Here is a 24,272-nt window from a genome sequence, read left to right on the forward strand (position 1 = left end):
GTTCTGGCGGTACCACTTTTAGCATAGTTCATTGAATCTGATTAGACCGTTAGCATCGCGCTTAAAAATCACCAAAGAGTTTCGATATTTTTCCTATTTACAACTTGACTCTTCTGTAGTTAAATCGTGTACTAAGACCAACGGAAAATCAAAAGTTGTGATTTTCTAGGCTGATATGGCTAGGAACTATACTCTCATTCCGGCGTAATAATCAAGGAACTTTGCTGCCGTATCATGGCTGCAGCAGGCGCAATGATATTACGCAGCGTCTCTCACAAACGTCTCCATGGTTGCAAGGCACGTTCCCTGTGCAAGCAGGGGCTCACGGGCGCTGCGTAATATCATTGCACTGCTGCAGCCATGATACGGCAGCAAAGTTCCTTGATTATTACGCCTGAATGAGAGTATAGTTCCTAGCCATATCAGCCTAGAAAATCACAACTTTTTATTTTCCGTCGGTCTTAGTACACGATTTAACTACAGAAGAGTCAAGTTTTAAATAGGAAAAATATTGAATCTCTTTGGTCATTTTTAAGCGTGATGCTAACGGTCTAATCAGATTCAATTAACTATGCTAAGCTATGCTAAAAGTGGTACCGCCAGAACCGGAGATCGGCTGAATGGATTCGAAAACGGTAAATCTCAACTGTTTAACTCTAGGGGAGTTGGAAAATGAGCCTATTTTCAAAAAAAGTGGAGTGTTCCTTTAATGATGTAAAGGTATTCATAAAGATAAAAAAAAATGCACTAGAAAGTCAATTTAGGTGGCAAATATTGTCCCTTAATGGACAGTTTACACTCTAAGTGGAAGAGAGATAAGCAGATCAGATAGTGGATCAGTGGTTTGGGAACCACTGATCCACTATATTTGTCTGAGTAACCAATATTAACAAATTTCTTTTATTTCATTCATAACATTCAACAGATACTAATATTTATTCCTATAATCACTATAGAGCTATCTAGTCAAATAGTCATTACATAGCCTATTCTTTACATGATAGCTTATTCCATAACATAATAGCAACATGTCTATTGTTAGTGGCAACAAACTGTGTAAAATAACATGGGTATTACAACGTAAACATGGTTTACGAGAACACATCATGTGTCCTCGTAAACCAAATTGCTTAAAAAAACATACTAAAATGTGTTTTTTTGAAATTCAAAAAATGCAGACAGTTTCCTGTGATGTACACTTTGTATAAAAACCATTACGTCTATTGAGAGTCCCCGTAAACCATATATACAAGTGTGTGTGTGTGTGTGTGTGTGTGTGTGTGTGTGTGTGTGTGTGTGTGTGTGTGTATTCACAGAATAGAATGAATTTCAGTTGTTCCTGCTACCTAACTACTCATTTTTTTCTAGTAGCCTACCTTTAGGCCTAACTCTATAGTCACTTGTATCTATTTCCGCTATACCTACTAGAGATTTATTTACTGGAATTTATTTATGAGACACTGCCTGTCACTAGTAACAAAATACACCTATAGTATGTACCATCTGCTGAATAGTTAGAAACATTAAAATAGACTATTTGGGTTTATAAATGTTAAATAAATGCACAATAAATGTTAAATCGGCTTGCCATATAAACCTGTGGTACGCCTGTTGTGCGCTTGGGATGCGAGAGCATTTGGAATTTGGTTCCTTCATCCGTTCGTTATTCAGAGATTCTACAGCTTCAGGTGTCTTTATATTTAATCGTTTTTAGTCACAAATGTATAACTTATAAGCAGCGTGCATATTTCTGCAATGCTTTAATGCGTTATCTTTTCCACTGCTTAGAGTATATAGATTTATCTATTTCTTCTTTTGTAAACCGGCTACAATTTCACACCACGAGCATAGTGACTCACCGATTAAATACTCCACTCTGAACGTGAGAAGAATCTCAAGTGTCAGCACAGTCACCATAGCGCATCATGAGCGCGTCCAACTGCCAAATTGCCCTCGAACCGAGGCCACCTACTGCAAGTGAGCTTGAGAAAGAACCGCTAGACCCAGATCAATGGCACTGAGGTGAACTCAAAGAGTCGCCTACATTTCCTATCTGAAGGACAAATAGAGGGCAGATTAGTTGCAGTTAACTCAGATTTCATTGTTTTTGTTGTAGATGTCTCAAGATGTTGAAGCTGTTCAGCTGAATATAAAATCATTAGACTTGAATAAAAAATAAGAATAGTAAAAATAATGTAAGAGATGTATTTAGGTGATGTGTGATAAAGGTGTGCAAGAGAGAGACAATAGATGTTAAGAAGTCATTTACAATGACATTCACAATTCATTACAAAATGACCACATTTATATCTCAGCACTGACTGTACATACCCATTAGTGCATTGCTGCTGTCAAATATGCCATATCACACAGTCTACATAAATATGGAAAACAGAAATATAAAACATATAAGCATATAATATAATAATATATAATAATATTTAGCAGTTTAAAGCTGAGAGGTGATATTAAATAAATAAGTCATAATTGATACATTAGTAATGTAAGCAAAAATAAAACATGGTCCTATTTTGTTGTCTATCATCTCTTCATCTCTCTTCACAAGACTTAATAAACCACTCATTCATTCATTCATTCATTCATTCATGTGGACTTGATTTCCAACACCTTTGTGACCTTTCTGGATCTTTTAAGTTTTGGTTACCTGACTTTTAATCAAGGGACAGAAACGTCTCAGGTTATCTTTTTTCTTTCTTGTTTTGAAGAACCTAAGATTAAATCTTATGGGTTTGGAACAATATTAGAGTGAGTAAATGATGACAGAGTTTTATTTTTTGGGTGAACTATCCCTATAACCCATATTTTGAATTATATTGGCTTTACATGAAGAACAAATTTCATTTATATGATTTTATGACTGTACATATAAACACACATACATAGAGCAAATCACAGTAAACATAAACTCAAATGTGCTCATTTCAATATGTATGTGTATCGATATTTGTTTACATAAAAGTAAATATGTTCATCATATTAAAGCGATTGTATCTCTTCACAAGACTTGGATCAAACTGCTCGATTCATGCTGATTACATATGTAATGACCTTTTTGGAGCTTCTAAATTTTGGTTACTTGGACTTTCAGTGGAGGGACAGAAACCTGCCAGATTTCATTTAAAATATCTTCATTTGTATTTCAAAAATGAACAAAGATCTAGCGAAGGTAAATGATGACAGCATTTTCATTTTTGAGTAATTTTTCCCTCCAAGCTCACTCATGCTCTGAATGCCAACTATACTCCATGTGTGCATATGTAACAAATTACACAACTGTTCTTGGAACAGTGGAACTGGAGAGAAAGAGAAAATAAGAAGAGGTAGAGTGAGAGATGGGGGAGGGTTGGAGCTCCCAGGTTAAAAGTGCTGTTGTCCTGAATGCATTCTGACAAGGAGTCAGTAGATACAAACAAACTCTGAAGGGAGAAATACAACAGCTGTTTTGCTATACAGCATCCAGAGTAAGTGGAAAAGAAGGAGAGAGAGATTGAGTTTATGCGTGAGTGGATGTTTGTCTGGAGGCTTAGCACTTCTGGAAAGAAACGACTGTGAGTAGGGATTCAGGTCAGTGTTAGAACATGCTCAGGGGGAAGCACCCTCCCTGGCCCTGAAAGGATAACGCAACATGTCTGCTGAAAGAGATGAAGACAAGGAGAGAGAGACAAGATAGGAGATCCTCAGGTCACACTGACATTATTAAAAGTTTTCACTTTTGATCAGTATTGATTAACCTTGATTCACCTTGATTTTTGGGTTAGTTCACCCAAAAATGAAAATAATGTAATTTATTACTCACCCTCATGCCGTTCCACACCCGTAAGACTGTCGTTAATCTTCGGAACACAAATTAAGATATTTTAGTTGAAATCCAATGGCTCAGTGAGGCCTCTATAGCCAGCAATGACATTTCCTCTCTCAAGATCCATTAATGTACTAAAAACATATTTAAATCAGTTCATGTGAGTACAGTGGTTCAATATTAATATTATAAAGCAATGAGAATATTTTTGGTGCGCCAAAAAACAAAATAACGACTTATTTAGTGTTGGCCGATTTCAAAACCCTGCTTAAGGAAGCTTCAGAGCATAATGAATCAGCGTATCGAATCATGATTCGGATCGTGTGTCAAACTACCAAACTGCTGAAATCACGAACCGTTGAACTGTTGATTCCGAACAGCTGATTCGATACACTGATTCATTTATGCTCGAAGCTTCCTGAAGCAGTGTTTTGAAATTAGCCATCACTAAATAAGTCGGTTTTTTTTTTTTTTTTTTGGCGCACCAAAAATATTCTCATTGCTTTATAATATTAATATTGAGCCACTGTACTCACATGAACTGATTTAAATATATTTTTAGTACATTAATGGATCTTGAGAGAGGAAGTGTCAGTGCTCCCTATGGAGGCCTCATGGAGCCAACCGATTTCTACAAAAATATCTTAATTTGTGTTCTGAAGATTAACAAAGGTCTTACGGCATGAGGGTGAGAAATAATTGACATTATTTTCATTTTTGGGTGAACTAACACTTTAACCAGCGAGGACAAATCTTCAGTGCTGGTGTTGAAAAGCAAGATGTCATTTTGTCACTCCTCAGCATGTCCTGTGTTGTCCATCTGACCCATGTCCAGCATTTTCATTTTTTTTTTTTACGGAATATTCATACATTATAAAATTTCAGTAACAGGTCAATGCTTAAATTATAAACAAAATTACTGGTGCTCAGTTTCCATAATGTGAGACATCCAGACACCTTTTTTCTCAGACAAAATCCCTTCTTATAAGGCTTGAGAGCACTTCCAGTAGAAAATGTCTGTTTACATAGTACTAGTCAAACATCAAGGATTCTCCACAACCTGCTGTCACTGCACCAAAGCTGAGCCCCAGGTTTGTGTTCCTGTCTCCTGAGGCATTTTCATGGCACACATTCACCTTGTATGACAGTAGGCTACATAAATGCCTGTTTGCTCCCATCAGGAAAAACCTAGAGAATTGTGTCGAGAATTTATAGAGTGAAACAGAGATTCTTCATTTCATCATAGAGTAAATGACAAAAAAATATATAAATAAATAAATAAATAAATCGTGTTTACGATCTATTAGTAAATAGTTTGCTGTCAAAATTATGTAGGGCTTTTGCTGAATTGGTTGGTCAGTCTACATTACAAAATATACAATATGGGGCCCAGAAGTCTGAGACCACTAGCGGAAATGCTTCCATTTTTTTTCTATTAGATTTTCATGACAAATTATACGATTCACATAACATTTTCAGTGAAAAGTTCAATCGAACAATTCACATGAATTTCATAATGTTTTAGGATTATTGTGTCCTCCTTCTGCTGAAATGACAGCAGAACTTAAGCTGGTTAGCTGGCAACTCCACAAGTAAAACCTGATGATCCATGTTATCCAGCAAGATTTGAAAATGTTCCAAAACCAAATGTTGTATAATTTGATGGAAGCAGGAACATCTGACAATTTCTTTCTTTCTTTTTTCTTCTTTTCTTTTCTTTTCTTTTCTTTTCTTTTCTTTTCTTTTCTTTTCTTTTCTTTTCTTTACACACACACACAAAGGTTTGTTTTGCTATCTTAGTGAGGACATTCCATAGGCGTAATGATTTTTATACTGTACAAATTGTACATTCTATCCCCCTATACTACCCCACCCCTAAACCTACCCATCACAGAAAACATTCTGCATTTTTACATTTTTAATAAAACATTGTTTAGTATGTTTTTAAAGCAATTTTAAATATGAGGACTCATGAAATATCCACATATTGCATGTTTACATCATAATACCAGTGTAATGCCCATGTCATTATACTAGTTTGTGTCCTCATAAATCACAAAAACAAGCACACACACACACAATTTTGTTATTAGTTACACCTTGCTAGTAGTGGGTTGGACCCAATCTTGCCTTCAGAACTGCCTTAAAGGTGCCCTAGAATCAAAAATTGAATTTACCTTGGCATAGTTGAATAACAAGAGTTCAGTACATGGAAATGACATACAGTGAGTCTCAAACTCCATTGTTTCCTCCTTCTTATGTAAATCTCATTTGTTTAAAAGACCTCCGAAGAACAGATCATTAATATGTACGATCCCAATCTTTGCATATGCTAGCTCATGTTCAAGGCATTACACAAGGGCAGCCAGTATTAACATCTGGATGTGCACAGCTGAATCATCAGACTAGGTAAGCAAGCAGAACAATAGCAAAAAATGGCAGATGGAGCGATAATAACTGACATGATCCATGATATCATGATATTTTAATGATATTTGTGAATTGTCTTTCTAAATGTTTCATTAGCATGTTGCTAATGTACTGTTAAATGTGGTTAAAATTACCATCGTTTCTTACTGTATTCACGGAGACAAGAGCCGTCACTATTTTCATTATTAAACACTTGCAGTCTGTTTCATAAACACAAATTCATTCTTTATAAATCTCTCCAACAGTGTGTAATGTTAGCTTTTGGTCCATATTGACATGATAGCATCCCACAGTTGCTGCACATTTCTCAGCTGCACATCCATAATGGGAATCTCCTGTTCCACCACATCCCAAATATGCTCTATTGGATTGAGATCTGGTGACTGTGGAGGCCATTTGAGTATACTGAACTCACTGTCATGTTCAAGAAACCAGTTTGAGATGATTTGAGCTTTGTGACACAGCACATTATCCTGCTGGAAGTAACCATTAGAAGATGTGTACACTGTGGTTATAAAGGGATGGACATGGCCAGCATTTGTATGCTGTGGTGTTTAAACTAAGCTCAATTGGTACAAAGGGGCTGAAGTGTGCCAAGAAAATATCCCCCACTACACCACCACCACCAGCCTGAATCACTGATACAAGGCAAGATGGATCCATGCTTTCATCTTGTTTACGTCAAATTCTGACCCTACAATCTGAATGTCACTGCAGAAATCAAGGCATTGCTTTTTCAATCTTCTATTGTCCAATTTTGGTGAGCCCGTGTGAATTGTAGTCTCAGTTTCCTGTTCTTAGCTGACAGGAGTGGCACCCGGTGTGATCTTCTGCTGCTGTAGCCCATCTGCTTCAAGGTTCGACGTGTTGTGCTTTCAGAGATGCTCTTCCTGACATCTTGATTGTAATGAGTGGTTATTTAAGTTACTGTTGCCTTTCTACCAGCTCAAACCAGTATGGCCATTCTCCTCTAACATCAACAAGACATTTTCGCCCACAGAACTGCCGCTCACTGGATATTTTCTATTTTTCAGATCATTCTCTGTAAACCCTAGAGATGGTTGTGCGTGAAAATCTCCCTAGATCAGCAGTTTCTGAAATACTCAGACCAGTCCGTCTGGCACTATCAACCATGACAGATTCAAAGACACTAATTCACCTTGCTTCCCCATTATGATGCTCAGCTTGAACTTCAGCAGATTGTCTTTTGCTGGTGCTATGCAAATTTCTGCTGGAACTATAGCACCGTCATTGCGTCAAATAATATAGATTCTAATATTAAGTCTGGCCCATTGTTCGCCATAGCCCAGTGGTGATAAAAAAGAGAAAATGTTGATCTAAACATAATTCTCTAAATAGATGTCTTGACTGCTGTGCCTTGTCTGCTTTTTCAGTTTCTTGCGCCATGTTTATAAAGTTATATGTTTAAAGGGTTAGTTAACCCAAAAATGAAAATAATGTAATTAATTACTCAACCTCATGTCGTTCCACCGTAAGACCTTCGTTAATCTTCGGAACACAGATTAAGATATTTTTGACTAAATCCGGTGGCTCAGCGAGGCCTGCATTCACAGCAATGACATTTCCTCTCTCAAGATCCATAAAGGTGCTAAAAACATATTTAAATCATTTCATGTGAGTACAGTGGTTCTACCTCAATGAGAATATTTTTTGTGCGCCAAAAAAAACCCCAAATACTTTTTTACAATATCTAGTGATGGCCGATTTCAAAACACTGCTTCATCAAGCTTCAGAGTGTTACGAATCAAATCCGTGGATTGGAGAGCCAAAGTCACATGATTTCAGCAGTTTGCCGGTTTGATACACGATCCGAATCACCGATTCGACTCAAAAGATTCATAACGCTCTGAAGCAGGGTTTTGAAATCACCCATCACTAGTTGTTGTTAAAAAGTTTTTTTTGTTTGTTTTTTTTGGCACACAAAAAATATTTTCGTCACTTTATAATATTAAGATAGAACAACTGAACTGATTTAAATATGTTTTTAGTACCTTTATGGATCTTGGGAGAGGAAGTACCATTGCTGTGAATGCAGGCCTCACTGAGCCATTGGATTTAATCAAAAATATCTTAATTTGTGTTCCGAAGATGAATTAAGGTCTTACGGGTGTATTTTCATTTTTGGGTGAACTAACCCTTTAAACACGTCTTAACACCCTGCTCTTTTCCCACTGTTTTTTCCCTTTTGTTTTTTTTTTAAAAAGTAGCAGTAGCATTAGCTCACTGCAGTTTTAAATCACTCATTATCATTATGGGACTGTATAAATATAGACATCCATACAATTAAAAATATCTGGTCAATTAAATTCAACTATAATTTATTTATTTTTTCTATCTGCATATTGGCCAGCTCTCTAGTTATTAGGTCTGCACTGGCTAGTAAAAAAAAAAACCTCTTTTTATTCAAGGTATATCTTGATTGGACAGGACTATTTAAATGTCTTAAATGATTATTCAAACCAAACTTTCAAATTCTTCTCCTGCTATGTCTTTCTGATCTTCACTAGCTGCGTTTCTTTTTTCTGTAATCCTCCCCCTCCTTTTTCTTTTCTGGCAGTGGTTAATCCCTGTAGTAAATCGGTGTCTACAGTGATTGTCGTAGACAGCGGAACTATCGTAAGAACAGCTGATCCGTTCCTACTGTACTTCAGCACGGAGCGTAAATACTGAGACACTCGCTGTCATCTTCAAACATGTGGTGGTTTTTGCCCTGTATCCTCGGCTTCATCAGACTCTACTTAGACGGCGTCAAAGTTCTCCTATACCAGCTTTTCAACAGATCGTTCACTCTGCCAGGTCAGACTTTTTTATCGTTACGGATCTGTAGTGCTCTAACGGGTAGTTATTTTATGTGTCTTAACAGCTGTCACACATTTATTCAGCAGTTGTATGCTGTCATGTGTAGTTTTGGAATGATATATGGGAACTGCACTTAAAGGGACAGTTCGCCCAAAAACAAATTTTCATGTTAGGGTTAGGTTAAACCAGTATGATTTTCTGTTTTCCAATAAAAAACAAAATGAGCTGTACGACAGATTGACAGCATCAGTCAATCACTATTCACTTTAGTTGTATGGAAGAAAAGGCGTAATGAATGTGGATGGTGACTGTTATTCTGTCTAAAACAATGAAGATTGCACTTTTTTTATGTTGTTGAGTGGACTACTTTTTCTTATACTTTATACTACTGAGACAGTTTGTATATGGCTGCTAACTTGAGTTTAACCTGCGACTTAAACCTGTCTCTCATTTGGTATAATACAACTACTGTAACCTTTGACCTATTTATTTTAAAGCACACAAACACACTATATATGTGTGTGTGTGTGTGTGTGTGATTACGTAATAAGGCTCATTAGTTAATGTTCATTTAAATAGAAATGTAATGTTTTTTTTTTGTTTAAAGAACTTCTTAAAAGAAAATCTTACCTAAGGACCCCCAGTGTCTCATTGGTCTCTTGCTTAAACTCTGGCTTTATAGTGTACATACTTATGCCTGTTTTATAAAACATACACATTATGTATTATCTAATTTATGTTGGATTACAGGTCATTCGAGTGTTGCCAGATATTCAATGATGGCTTTTCATCATTATCACAAAGTAATCACAAGTTTCTATTTAAGATTGCATGGTTGTAATTTTAGACAGCTCTTTACTTAAAATTAAATCACCGTTAAAGGGCAACCATGTCCCTGTGCAAAGCACAAGGATTAGAACCAAATCCATCCTCACAATGGTCTTTTGATTCAGAAATATTTAAAGCTTTTGAAGCCCACGGGATTAGCTACAAAAAAAAAAAAAGAAAAGAAAAGGATGATTAATGAATACTAATTTTTAAGACTTGTTTGCTTTCTTTGACTATTTTGTGTGATGGCAATAAAATATAAACCTTACAGTTAAAGGGATAGTTCACCCAAAAATGAAAATGTGATGTTTATCTGCTTACCCCCAGCGCATCCAAGATGTAGGTGACTTTTTTTTCTTCAGTAGAACTCAAATGATGATTTTTAACTCCAACCGTTGCCATCTGACAGTCAAATAATGGGAGTGAATGGGAACTCGAACAATAAGAGTAGAAAAAACTTGCATAGACAAATCCAAATTAAACCTTGCAGCTCGTTACGACACATTGATGTCCTAAGACACGAAACAATCAGTTTGTGCGAGAAACCGAACAGTATTTATATAATTTTTTTTACCTCCAATACACCACTATGTCCAACTGCTTTCAGCACTCGCTTAGTGAGGTCTGATCGCGCTCTGACAACGGCAGTGCTGTCTCCCACTTATACTTCAATGAGTGCTTAATATTACTGGATTTTATTTGATTTTTTTATTTGATTTAACTGGACATTTTAACATGGAAATGGTAACAAAAAATAAAAACACTGCTTAATAATCTTGACTGATTGTCCAGTAAAACATCAGTATTGGACAAGTGGACTTGTTAATCAATATTAGTAATTAGTGTTAATAAATAATGCTCATTAAGCAAAAGAGTGAAGGAATGGCACCATTAGTAGGCTTATCACAAAATCAGGTCATGCAGTTTCTACATGTAATGATCCCTGAGGCCACTGCACATCCAAGAACACTCACAGAGGGATTTCAGAATATGTCCCAAACAAAGTTATTCTGTGAACCCACGCCCCCTCGTTTTTGAAATATTATGCATTAAATTGTTTTTCAAAATTTTCTTGCTTCCTGTCTTGCTCAGATTTGCCAAAGCAGAATGGAAAGGTTGCCATAGTTACAGGGGGAACCAGAGGAATGGGATTTGAGATTTCCAGACATCTGGTCAGCCTGGACATGCATGTGATCATTGGTATAGTATCATCTCACACCTGATTTCAGATCAGATCAGTATTCCACCGGTGTCTTGACCGATCGGTTCATGTGGTTATGTAACCTCTTAATTGGTTTCCTGCTACTTGTGATACTTTTTGATATTGTCCATACCATGTACAGTGTTATTAGTATGACTGGTGCTGAAGAAGCTCCAACCCAACTTCTTCTTATTCCTTGTCTTCCTGTTTCAACAATTTTCTCTTCTTATTCCTCCTAGTCAGTCTGCATTATCAATAAGAGCTTTTTTCTTGGAGTATAGTGACACATTAAAGGCAATAAGAAGGGCTTATGCAAGAGTACCTCTCCTCACATGTTCATTCAAATGCAGGACAGGGTTCTTCGGGTAGTGTATATGCAGGAACTGGACTTGACTTTGGCAGAAGTTTTTAAATCTACTGGCTGTTTTGAAAACATTGGTGAAAGCTCATGGTAAAACTGTTGCATAATTGCTCTGAGCTCCATGGTTGAAGCGTGAGCCTGAGGTAAATCTGTGCCTCTTTGTAGGTAAACTGAAAAACATGTGCAATGATGGTAAAATTGATTGTCATTAGGGCAATGTCCTCAAAAGGTACTGTATATTTCTGGACATCATCTACTCCTAAAGGATGCCAATATTAGTCACTTAAAGGTGCCCTAGATTCAAAAATTGAATTTACCTAGGCATAGTTAAATAACAAGAGTTCAGTACATGGAAAAGACATACAGTGAGTCTCAAACTCCATTGTTTCCTCCTTCTTATATAAATCTCTTTAAAAGAAAATTGTTTAAAAGACCTCCGAAGAACAGGCAAATCTCAACATAACACCGACTGTTATGTAACAGTCAGGGTGTGCGCCCCCAATATTTGCATATGCCAGCCCATGTTCCCAACATTATAAAAGGCATTAGACAAGGACAGAACGTCTGTATGTGCACAGCTGAATCAACAGACTAGGTAAGCAAGCAAGGACAATAGCAAAAAATGGCAGATGGAGCAATAATAACTGTCATGATTCATGATAACATGATATTTTTAGTGATATTTGTAAATTGTCTTTCTAAATGTTTTGTTAGCATGTTGCTAATGTACTGTTAAATGTGGTTAAAGTTACCATCGTTTCTTACTGTATTCACGGAGACAAGAGCCGTCGCTATTTTCATTTTTAAACACTTGCAGTCTGTATAATTCATAAACACAACTTCATTCTTTATAAATCTCTCCAACAGTGTAGCATTAGCCGTTAGCTACAGAGCAAAACCTCAAACTCATTCAGAATCAAACGTAAACATCAAAATAAACACTGTACTTACGCGATTAGACACGCTGCATGACGAGCACTTTGTGAAGATCCATTTTGAGGGTTATATTATCTGTTTGAACTTTTTATGTTGTTTAAGGCAAGCGCGAGCTCTTGGGGCGTGGAGCACCAGATTTAAAGGGCCACACACCCTGAATCGGCTCATTTCTAATTATGCCCCAAAATAGGCAGTTAAAAAATGTAATAAAAAAAAAAAATCTATGGGGTATTTTGAGCTGAAACTTCACAGACACATTCAGGGGACACCTTAGACTTATATTACATCTTTAAAAAAAAAGTTCTAGGGCACCTTTAACATACTATTATGGACCCTTTCAGTGCTAATATGCTACCATAGATAAGGTACATTTTCACACATTATTTTTCTGATGGTGTGCCATCTAACATTGTTATAAATTAATTTCTATGCAAAGGGAGTTTTTTTTTTTTTTTTCTTGAAATAACTTTTTGAACAATTTTGTTTAAAGGTGCATTCAGTATTTCATCAGGTAGCGTTAACGTCACTGTTCATCATTAGAAGGAAACTGATATTTTAACTAGCTCAATAGCTCTGGCCAAGCTGTGATACAAGCAAAACGCTATTGGCTATTTTAAAAAAAGGGGAGGACCTGTTTGATATGTCACACCCTGTCTTCCAGTTTCAGTTGAAATTACGTCAACACATTGAATAATTCTGCGCGTTCCAAGGCACTTCAGTGGGCCTTTAAGTACCAATCCCACAATGCTGTTAGACACTATACTGCCATCTATCGACGTGGATCAGCATAATCGTCTCTGACTTTTATGTAAATTACACTGATACTAGCGAGTCTTCAAACTTGTTCTGCTTCTTTTGCAATACAGGTACTGATTCTCCAACTGTCTCTGCTGGTAAAATTTCTGGTCTCTGCTATTGTCTAATTTTCATGTTTCACATCACGAAACAACACTACACTACTAGTGTATCAACAAAGAGGGCAGCCAATGAGTGTGAGGATTCTTTCCGACACTTGTACCGTACATCACGTCATTTCAACATGGCCAAATACATTTTGAAGGGGACAACTCTCATATAGAAAAGAGAAAAACATTCTTTTTACAAAATACACAATTTATTTCTTAGTATAAAACCTTTTTAAATTAGAACCAAACTACTGAATGCACCTTTAATTTTACCATGAGCAAATATCGGTGAATCAACTTAGAATACACATTTATTTTGAATTCTATATATTTTTTAACTGATTTGCTGAATTAAACTCTTCATGTGCCATTGATGCAATGAGAACTTAATAATTAGTATATTTAAAACCTTCCTTCCCTGTCTTTTCTTTCTCTTCTTCAGCTGGGAATGAGGAAGAGGAGGGTCTGGCAGCAGTGAAGAAGATTCAGAAGTTAAATCGGGGAAAAGGTAAAATTCTTGCTAAATTAAATGGTTTTGGAGGGCTTGGGGCTTTTAGCTGGTCTGCTTTGTAAGAAAGGCTTTGTGTATTCCTGAGCGTCATCATGTCTACACCCTCTTCCATCGGTGATCCTGACTTTTACGTTCTCCTTGAGGTGATGATTTACTCCACCATGACCTGATACCTCTTAACTTGCAGCTAAACGGGATCATTTTTCTTGCCATGTTTGGACTGGTGTGTTTACTGGAAGAATGTGTGAAAGCAAGCAGAAGAATACCAATAGAGAGATGTTTGATGATTGTGTTCGCTGAAGAACCATAACCTCATTGTAATGCAGATGGGATATAGAGAGCTGCAGTTTGGATGAAGGCATGCTCGCTTCCCTGCGGTATCCACCCCTCCCCCACATGGATTTTTAACTGCTAGACGAGAACAGGCCCATCCGTTTTTACTTCTAGCCTTTATCATTGGGCTATTGAAGTTGAGATAATACACTGAAGGAAAACTGTCCTTCTGCCCTCATCTAGGGTCAGTTTGTCTGAAACCGTAACCTTAAATACCAGTTTTGAAATTGGCCTTTGGTTCAGAGGCAAAAAAAAAAAGCAATACTGCGAAGATGTCAGATGTGCTAACAAGAAATGAGTCTTTCAAAACAAGCAAAGGCTTGGCTGGAGGTCTGGTTGTGTTCATATGTGTGAGTGAGGCTTTGCACTCAGCTTGATCTGTCACTGTACTTCTTTAAGCTGGTCTAATAATGACACACGATCGCTCTTTATACGGCTACAATCGCCTAATGAGGGTTAGACATCATATCCAGTTAAACAGAGGAGTTGATTTAGGAAAACAAGATAGACTGAGCTGACAAAGATAAGACATGTAATTATAATGGGCTCAGATTGCTGTGTGGGAACTTTAAAGTCGAGCAGCCGTCTTATTTAAGATGTTTACTGCTGCTCAATTGGACAGTTTAAATGTTGCTGTGGCTGGGTTATTAAATGAATGCTGTGCCATGTGAATGTTGCTGGTATAAAAGCAGCTAGGGGGTCAAAGAGGTCACACTTGAAAATGTTTACTTCAATGTTTATTTCCTACATTTTCTCATTTCTTTTGCTCCTGAATCACAGTAAATATTGCATTAAAATTGCCAGGAATGTGTTGCTTCAACACAAGCATCATTATGATGACACATGCTCATGTCCATTAAGTGCTGAATTAAACTATAAGTAAATGTGAATTAAATTTATCTTAGGGTGCACAATTATTTAAAAAAGTAATCTAGATTATGATTATTGTTATCGCAATTAAGGCGAGACACCCCAGGTGAATAGGGTAAAAAAATTAACTAAGAGATATCACCAGCTGGTTGATTACATTAAAAATTGCAAACATTTTTGGTATTACAAGTTTTCTAAAATGTTATGTTTAAGTATGCAAATGGGGTGTTATCTAATTAAATATGCACTAATTTGCATACATTTCTAGAACAAAAATCTGAATATTGGATGACGTCAAGTTCACAGTTCTCATTATCGTTACAGTTCGCATTTTTTGGACATATTAAATTCAAAGGTTTTTACAGAAGGAATTTTGGATATCTCTTTTTATCACTTCATAAATCAGAAAATGCTATCAACAGCCAGAAAAAAATTATTTTCACCATTTTTTTTTTAGGAATAAAATGTTGTATAAAATTCGGTAAATTATATATCAACAAATCCTTCTGTAAAAACCTTTAGAATATAGATAGGAATAAAACTGTAAAGTTTGGTGTATGTATGTTCTGCTGAAGTGGAGATTTCTGACTCATTTTGAGAAAACGGCCTCTAAACTAGGGCTGTCAAACGATTAATTACGATTAATACAAAATAAAAGTTTGAGTTTGCATAATATATGTGTGAGTAATATGTGTAAATAATATGTATATATAAATACACACAAATTAATGTATATATTTAAGAGAAATATGTTATTTATGTACAAAAAATATATTTATATATAATATAAATTATATAAAAATATAAATAAATACACATACTTGTAATTTTTTTTTTCAAATATATACATGGATGTGTTTGTATTTATATATACATAATAATTACACAGTACACCCACATATATTAGGCAAACTCAAACTTTTATTTCGTATGTGATTAATCGTGATTAATCGTTTGACAGCCCTACTTTAAACATATTTACTGTAATTGAAATCTATAGACACAAATAGATAAAATGCTATAAAACATACACTTAAAAGTGTATTTTCAATATTTTCTTTCTACCAGTCTGAAAAAACACTTTATGAAAAGCTAAAAAGTGCAAAATCTCAAAATTGACAGGTGCCTGAAAAAAACAGTGTTTTTGCCTGTAGTGTCTCCCCTTAACAAATCATGAAAAGTATTGAATCTTTGTCACTATTAACGACAACAGGTCCTGTGTGTTTCACTTCTGTAACTGAAGATGTGTAAACCTGCAGCATTCGCTTCAACTATTATTGTATTGCTCGCTACATATGCATTATTTATTAAAATTTAAAAAAAATAATTTTGTATTTCATGCTGCTAAGTGGACCAGTGTGAATTTAGGTGCTGTGTAAAATGTCAATAAACTGATATAGGAATACAGTTCTTGGCTTGTTTTGATTGTGTTGCTGTTTTGAAATGCAGTTGCCTTACACAAAAGTAGTTTATATAAAGTTTTTTATAATATATAAAAAATGTATCACCATTACAATATCAAAGAACATATTAAGGAGCCGTTTTTGATCCCCCATTAGACAATTGTTGCATTGACACTACATCTTACATTAGTTTATTTTACATGTGTTTTTATAAATTGATCTGTGATCTGAGTTTTTGTATATTTGTTGTTGCAAATTCTGCTCACCATGGTACAGTTTTCTATCTGGCTAACATGAGGTTTTGTCCAAATTGTGTGAGTGACTTGTGTTGGTTGTAGACGAATTAGTTAGATTTGGTTGAATATTATAAAAAATGCATAATATGCCAGATAAATTATTAAGAAATTAAAGGGTTAGTTCACCAAAAAATTAAAATTTTGTCATTAATTACTCACTCTCATGTCGTTCCACACCCGTAAGGCCTTCATTCATCTTCGGAACACAAATGAAGATATTTTTGATGAAATCCAATGGCTCAGTGAGGCCTGCATTGACAGCAAGACAATTAACACTTTCAATGCCCAGAAAGCTACTAAAGACGTATTTAAAACAGTTCATGTGAGTACAGTGGTTCAACCTTAATGCAAAGAGAATACTTTTTGTGCGGCAAAAAACAAAATAACGACTTCATTCAACAATATATAGTGATTGTCGATTTCAAAACACTGCTTCATGAAGCTTCGAAGCTTTACAAATCTTTTGTTTCGATTCAGTCACATGATTTCAGTAAACGAGGCTTCGTTACGTCATAAGTGTTTCGAAATTTCAATGGTTCACCACTGGGGGGTGTGACTTTGGCAGTTTGATACACGCTCCAAATCACTGATACAAACAAAATATTTGTAAAGCTTCATTTTACTGTTTTACTGTATTTTTGATCAAATAAAGTCTTGGTGAGCATAAGATACTATCAACCACAAACATTTGAACTGTACTTTACTAGTCAAAGTGTTGGCAGGGCAAGCTAAAATCTCAAGCATTTGCCCAACTAGGGCACCAGGGGAAAAAATGCTTACTGTGAAGCCCTAAATGTATTGAGTTTAGATGGCTTTAGTTGAATGTACCCAAGCTCAGTTGAACGGAACCACCCAAAATGGTACAGGCCAAGCTCATCACGGGGTCACACTGACCCTTTACTCTGCAGCTCCAAGATAATGTCGGTCTTAGACAGATAGTGCTGAGTGACTGATTCAGGGCAAAGCGCTGCTGGCAGACACACTCGTCCCACGCTGATCCGCTCTCCTCTCTCTTGCCCTGACAACACGAGGCAGACGTGCAGAGCTGAGCCGTGGCAGGCGGCAATACACCCTGTCAACACGTTATGGATTCAGTCACTCTGGATGGGTGGACAGTTATGTTCCCAAGGCTGTTTTCCACCCATCCTCCGCTTGTCTCTTTCTCTGCACAGCTGCCGCAGCTCTGGATCGTTGGTGTGATTTCTCAGTGACGAGGCCTTTGTAGCTCATCACAATGGTTTTCAGAATGTGACTGTGTGTCAGATGTTAGATGTGGTCATGGAGCATGCAACAATGACATGCACTTTCAGAGTTTACTGTATTTGTCTGACCAATATGTGACATATATATTGTATGGCCATCGAATGTGTGTTTAAATGTCTCTTCCTCTGCTTTGCACAGATAGATTGAATCTCAATTTACATACTGTCTGTTTTAAAAAGTTTGCAAGATTACGAAAAAAACAGATACGGTTATACTAGTGTTATCTTTTGGCTTTTCTAACTGTATAAATATGTTAAGGAATGTGGTTCTTATGAAATGCAGTGTTTTTCACCAGGCATAATGAGCCCAAAGTTCCACTTTTGATTCATGTCTTTATAAAAATTTGATCCAGAATTCTTGAGGATCATCCAAGTTCTTCTTAGCAAACATGAGGCAAGCTTTCGTGTTCTTCTTGGTGGGTCATCCTTGCTACTCTGCCAAGGATACTATTTTTGCCCGGTGTCTTTCTGATGCTAGTCATGCTGAGCAATTTTTGGATGCTGCTCTGGTGTTCTTCGTGACTTACTGGACTGGCAACTATTTCAGATGTTCTCCATTTGGATGACTTTGCTCTGATTGTGGTTCATTGATCTAACCAGTGGTAGGAAATTTAATTCATCCCAGTGACTTGAGTCTTTTGAATGTGTTCGTCAAAATGTTACTTTCAGACTGACTAATTTGACTGTCATCACCTGATTCCAATAGATTATTGAGTATTTCAGTATTATTACGGCAGTTAATTTATTGGTATCAATGACATTAATTAAACATGTTTCAGCATCAATAAAACATCTTTTGCAACTCAACAAAGTACATTTTGATGTAAAAATACAATGCATTTCAAAAGTTTGGGGTCAGCAAGTTTTTATTTTTAAAGTTAATATTTTTATTCAAGGATGCATTAAATTTATCAAAAGTGACAGTAAAGACTTGTGATGATACAAAAGATTTCTATTTCAAATAAATTATGTACTTTTGAAATTTGAAATCCTGAAAAAAAAGTATATCAACTTCTGTGAAAAACATTCAAAATAACAGCATTTATTTGAAATAGAAATCTTTGTAACATTTATACTTATATTTACTGTAAATTTTAATCAATTCAATTCATCCTTGCTTAATAAAAGCATTAATTTCTTTAACAAAAAAATCTTATTGACCTCAGACTTTTTGAATAGTAGTGTATGTAAACTATTATAAAATAATTAATTCCTGTCCTTGATTCTTATTGGTCAATAGCTGTGTTTTATTCACGATAAAACACGGCTATGACTGCTTCACCCAACGCTAACACCCTTAGCAACCACTCTTAGCAATGTAAACTGTAAGTTCTCAATTAAAGCTGCAGTAGGTAACTTTTGTGAAAATTAATTTTTTACATATTTGTTCTACATGTCCTGTAGAATATGAGACAGATAATCTGTGAAAAAATCAAGCTCCTGGCTTCTCCCAGTGGTCCTATTGCCATTTGCAGAAATACACCGCTCCCGGTAAGAAACAACCAATCAGAGCCAGGAGGAGTGTCTTAGCAGTGTCAATCAAGCTCGTGAACGCGCTGATCACACCCCTCTCATGCACAGCGCCAGCATACAGGCGTTCAAATTCAAGATTACCGGTGTGCCGCAGCTTTGGTTATGGCGGAAAAACAATCCAAACTGACAATTCCTCGAGTGACACCTGCTCATAAAATAAAGACGGGTGAACAGAAAAAGACAGATGGCGATGATAAAAAAGCCAAAAAGAAAGAATGAGATAGAGCCCGAAATAAAATGAGGGTAAATATCGGAGCGGCTTTTCCGAGGTGGAGGGAGCTACGTGTCTTGAAAGGATTAAAAACCGATGCAGAGTCAGCCACATTTCTGCTTGACAAGTAAGTATCCCTGCTTGATTTGTTTCATTTTTTAAGAACTACACAACTAAGATAATTTCAAAACAGGCCTGCCCGTCCCCTGTCTGATGCTTCCTCTTCTCCCCGCCTGTTGACTCCTCGAAGTCGCTGTGGGTGTGAATTCCTTGAAAATTCTAGCCGCATAACGTACAGATAAAATGTCACGCACTGTGCAAAGCAACTATTGAAACCTTCTTATTCACTGGCTTGTCATGTTGCTGAAATAATGTACTAGCAAACCTTATTTAGCATTACATATCGATAGAATAATTACTTGCAAACTCTAATGTTAGTTACCGTTATATTATCATACTAGCTATTTATTACTTATAGAAATAGTGCAACGTCATATAGTTACACTACATGATTGCAAAATACGTAATGTTTTGAGGACCAAGATTGTAGTCAAAGTATGGGCAGGCCATAGTCAATGTAAATCATATTGTTGATGTTTCGTCTGTACCAGTGAATGTGCCATAACTGTTTATCCGCCTTACTAGCCTGCGCGTTCACGGCAGGGTCCATTGTGATGGGGGAGGAGCTGTGGAGGGATGGCTGTAGCGCAGCAGAGAGCAAGGGGGAGTGACCTGTGAGTTGTGCTTGTTCAAATTTTCAGGCTAAGTCAACATTTTCTAAAAACTCCCTACAGCAGCTTTAATATTGTTAATTGAAGCTTACAGTATTATGTAGAAGAGTATTGTGAGAAAGAGATAGAGTGAGCGAGTTTATTACCTGCATTCAGATTTAGCATTTTCCTTCAGGTCAGTCCTATATTCATAATAAAAAATCTGTTTAAATGTCAGATGTATTATCTTGTCCTTTTAACAGTTAAGGGGTTTTCCCATGACTGACAGCACAAGTCAAAGCATTTGTCAGTTGTGTCTTGTTCCATTTTCACAACAATTCAGTCTTTTCAATGTTAAAGTCTTTGCTACTGACTGACAAACGTAAAGACAGTCTTTGCCGCCATCCAATGCCGTAATAATGTAACTTCTGTTGCTGTTCACGGTCAGGGACTATTTTTTCCAGCGGAAGGAATGCTTTAGTGAAAGTTTACTTCATGAAAGTTCCATTGATACATATTTTTGCCTTTAATATTTGTATTGTGTGGTAACCGTTTTATAAAAGCAATAAGGTACTCGAGGCTAGTGCTGTATCATGAATAAGTCGTGCCTAACAACGCCCTTCAGCCATGACTTATACAGCACAGCCTCTCATACTTTATTGCTTACTTAGAACGCAAAAGTAATAATTTACTACACAAAAAGGGGTCTGTGGTATCAAGATTTTATTATCAAGGTTTATGACTCTCATTGGTGGTGTAATGTCTCACTATACTCAAACTGAACAGTTTACAATAAACTGCCTATAAACCTGTATATAATTGTCAGTAGGACATGGTGAGAGTTTATTGTGGTACCTGTTGAAAGCCAGCTGGCAGCTGATGTGAACGGCAGACGTCTGCACAGCCAGAACCTGCACATAACCTTCTGGAGCCTCACCAGTGGAGTCAGTGTTTAGTAAAATGTATACTTGAGGGCTCATTGTAGGGATGATGGCACCCTACCGCCTGATGTAATTAGACAGACTCCCCAGCATATGGCCACAACACATACTGTGTGTCAGAGGTTCACAAAAGTTGTAAAACATTTTGTTATAGAGACAACGGCGCATATGCACCAAACAGGAGGTTCATAAATCTGTGAGGTGTCAAATACAGAGCAGTTGATAGTGTTTGTGCATATAACTGTGTTATCATCTGTTTTGCATGTTTATAATATAGCAGTCATACATTTTTATTTTCTGCGTCTTCATTATAATAGCAGTGTGACATTGCAATTATGACATCAATGGAAAAAGAAAAAAAAAACCCAGACCATTCCCTTTTCTCTGTCCTTTTATTGATCTACTCTGTCTTTTCCTGTCTTGATACGGAGAGATAAATCTTATCATCCCCTCTAAGATGTACTATCCAATCTGCATCTTCCATCTACATTTTCAGAGACCTGTTGGAGACCAACCCGACTGACAAAACCCTGCGTCTCAGCCAGAGCTGTCACTTACCCAGGAGTTATTCTCTATCAGTCTTCCTCTCTCAGGAGCCCGTGTCTGATTTACTGGCAGCCTTTGAAGATGGAGAAGGGGGGAATGTCTTTGTTGGTACTTGAAAATGGCGGTATGCCAATCACCATGTCCTCCAGCTGGCACTGTACCTCTGGTGCCAAGACTACCTCATTACCACACTCTTTGGCACGTTCAAACTGAAAATGATAAGAGAAAAAGGAAATAAGGATGAGATAGGTATATTTCATGGCGGGCCGTATGCCCAGATTAACTCACCTCTTATAAAGCAGACCCGTTGGTCCGGTGCCATCAGGAAACAGCACTCAGGAGTTCTGCATGGGCTGTTGTGCTCATTACTGCAGCTCAGATTCTTAATCAGAACAGAACATCTGCAGGCATCCCTGTCCAGCAGCTCTCCGAGAGTCATGCCAACGATCAATCATGCCAGGACAGACAGACCACGACTGAAGAGCTTTGAGAAAGTCTCGAATGAAAAGCACAGAGTGAAAATACATGGACAAAACTTGTCATCGTAGAGTTTCTAGAGGTTGTGATTTTGGGAGAACAGCATGATTGTTGGTTATGGTCTGTCTTCATGTTCTGGCACAATATCGAAAATAGGGTGTTTTTACATTTAGACCTCTCTTCAAGAACCAAACTAAGACTCCTTTAAATAGACATTCAATATTATATTAAATATTTGAGTATAATTAGAGCTGTTAAATTATTGATTGTATTGATGAGATTAAACATGTTTTAGATGTTTCAGCATCCAGCTGAACAAAGTACATTTTCACTTAATAGTTCACTTAAACCTGTATGACTTTCCTTATTTTATGGAACATTTTTTGTGAGTTTTTAATCCTTTTTAACTGAGTGTGGCATGGAAATGCAAACTACGTTTTTGAGTGACAACATGTTCGGTTTTGAAGCAAAGATATGTGGATGGTATCATCAGATTTTGGATTCTAGGAAATGCGGCCAACTCATTTGTAGTGGATCTGGATGGTAGTTTCCTTTGAAACTTTTAGAATCTTTTTTAAGAATCTTTTTCCTCAGATCCCACCATAGGGGTAAGAAAGCTGGGAAGAACTTTATACTTGCAGTGTGTACAATTGTTTTTAATCGCCCCACTTTATGTGAAACTTTAGCAGACACTGAAACATGGCTGACTGAGCGAAGATTGCTTATATTTGCATGTTGCTATTTCCCTGAAAACTTATTGCACAGAAGTATAAATCTATGCAAATCAAAGCCATCTATGCCTGGTTTTCTCCTTTCTAATGTGCATTCCCTACTCCACAAATGGCTGCACAGTATACCAGTGAGCAATGATTTAGCTGTTATTCAGCAGGATCGTGAGGGCAGGGGAAGGAGGAGTTGCACTGTATGTCTAAAACATCACGCAGAACTGACTCAGAAGCAGATGATCATGTCATACTTGGAGACACAAAGTCTGAAACCATCAGTAGCAGACATAGATTGAAACAAGTAGTGTCTTGAGCAACAAGAAAGATTCAATCTTTACCAACATAGCTCCCATGTATGAGTAACCTGAGCATTTGCCCCCTGTTGGCTCATGTTGAATGTTGGTAAATCTTTTGTAGAAAACTTGCATCTGAGACAAATAGGCAATTGGGCACTCCCATGAATACTGCTGATTTTTTTTCTCACATTTACGAGGGTACTGAGAGGTTGGTGCCTCTACTTCCACTATCAGGTCTACCTTGGACAAAATTGTTCCGTTAAAGAAAAGTTCCTATTACAAATAATGACAAGCCTTGGATGACTATACAAATTAAAGATCTAAAATCTAAAATCAATGAGTGCCAAAGAAATTAAGACTAAAAAGAAACAATGCTACAAGAACAAAGTGGAAGAATTGTGCTGTACTAAGACAACATAGTGGTTTGAGTCTTTGAAGGCATTAATGGGGATGGAAAGAGATGTGGTCTGAGTGTGATACCTTCGCTAAGCATTTTGCTTCCATGTGGGATCAAGTGATCCAAACTTCTCCCTCTGAAGATGATGTTATTCAAAAGCTGTCAAATGGTAGAATACCTCCCCTGAGTATTGGGCAAGTTAAAGCTAGACTTAAAATAAATGCATGGTCCTGACTGTATAAATGGTCCTGACTGTATTTCTCCTTGGGTCTTAAAGACCTTTCTTGAAGAACTGGTAGTGTTACGTGATATATTTAACACATGCATTCAACATAATATTTTTCCTAAACAATGGAAGGAGGCTATGGTCAGAGCTGTTCCTAAAACAGCAAAGCCCAGTTTTCAGATTACCCCCAGATTTCATTAATCAGTTGTGTTTGAAAAGTGTATGAAGGAATCC

At 36.8% G+C, this 24,272-nt stretch overlaps 1 protein-coding gene across 2 annotated transcripts in view; it reads left to right on the top strand.

Annotated features, from left to right (window-relative positions):
* The first annotated feature begins 8,947 nt into the window (after positions 1-8,947).
* The window catches only part of dhrsx (dehydrogenase/reductase (SDR family) X-linked), a 43,640-nt gene continuing 28,315 nt past the window's right edge, over positions 8,948-24,272 (top strand). For both annotated transcript variants that reach the window (XM_067404099.1, XM_067404100.1), the window contains exons 1-3: positions 8,948-9,067; positions 10,991-11,098; positions 13,744-13,809. In XM_067404099.1, the coding sequence (XP_067260200.1) occupies positions 8,965-9,067; positions 10,991-11,098; positions 13,744-13,809 (277 nt within the window). In that variant the 5' untranslated portion in view covers positions 8,948-8,964. The remainder of the gene's footprint in view (positions 9,068-10,990; positions 11,099-13,743; positions 13,810-24,272) is intronic.

This window comes from Chanodichthys erythropterus, chromosome 12, assembly GCF_024489055.1.
Source record: "Chanodichthys erythropterus isolate Z2021 chromosome 12, ASM2448905v1, whole genome shotgun sequence".
Lineage (NCBI taxonomy): Eukaryota > Metazoa > Chordata > Actinopteri > Cypriniformes > Xenocyprididae > Chanodichthys > Chanodichthys erythropterus.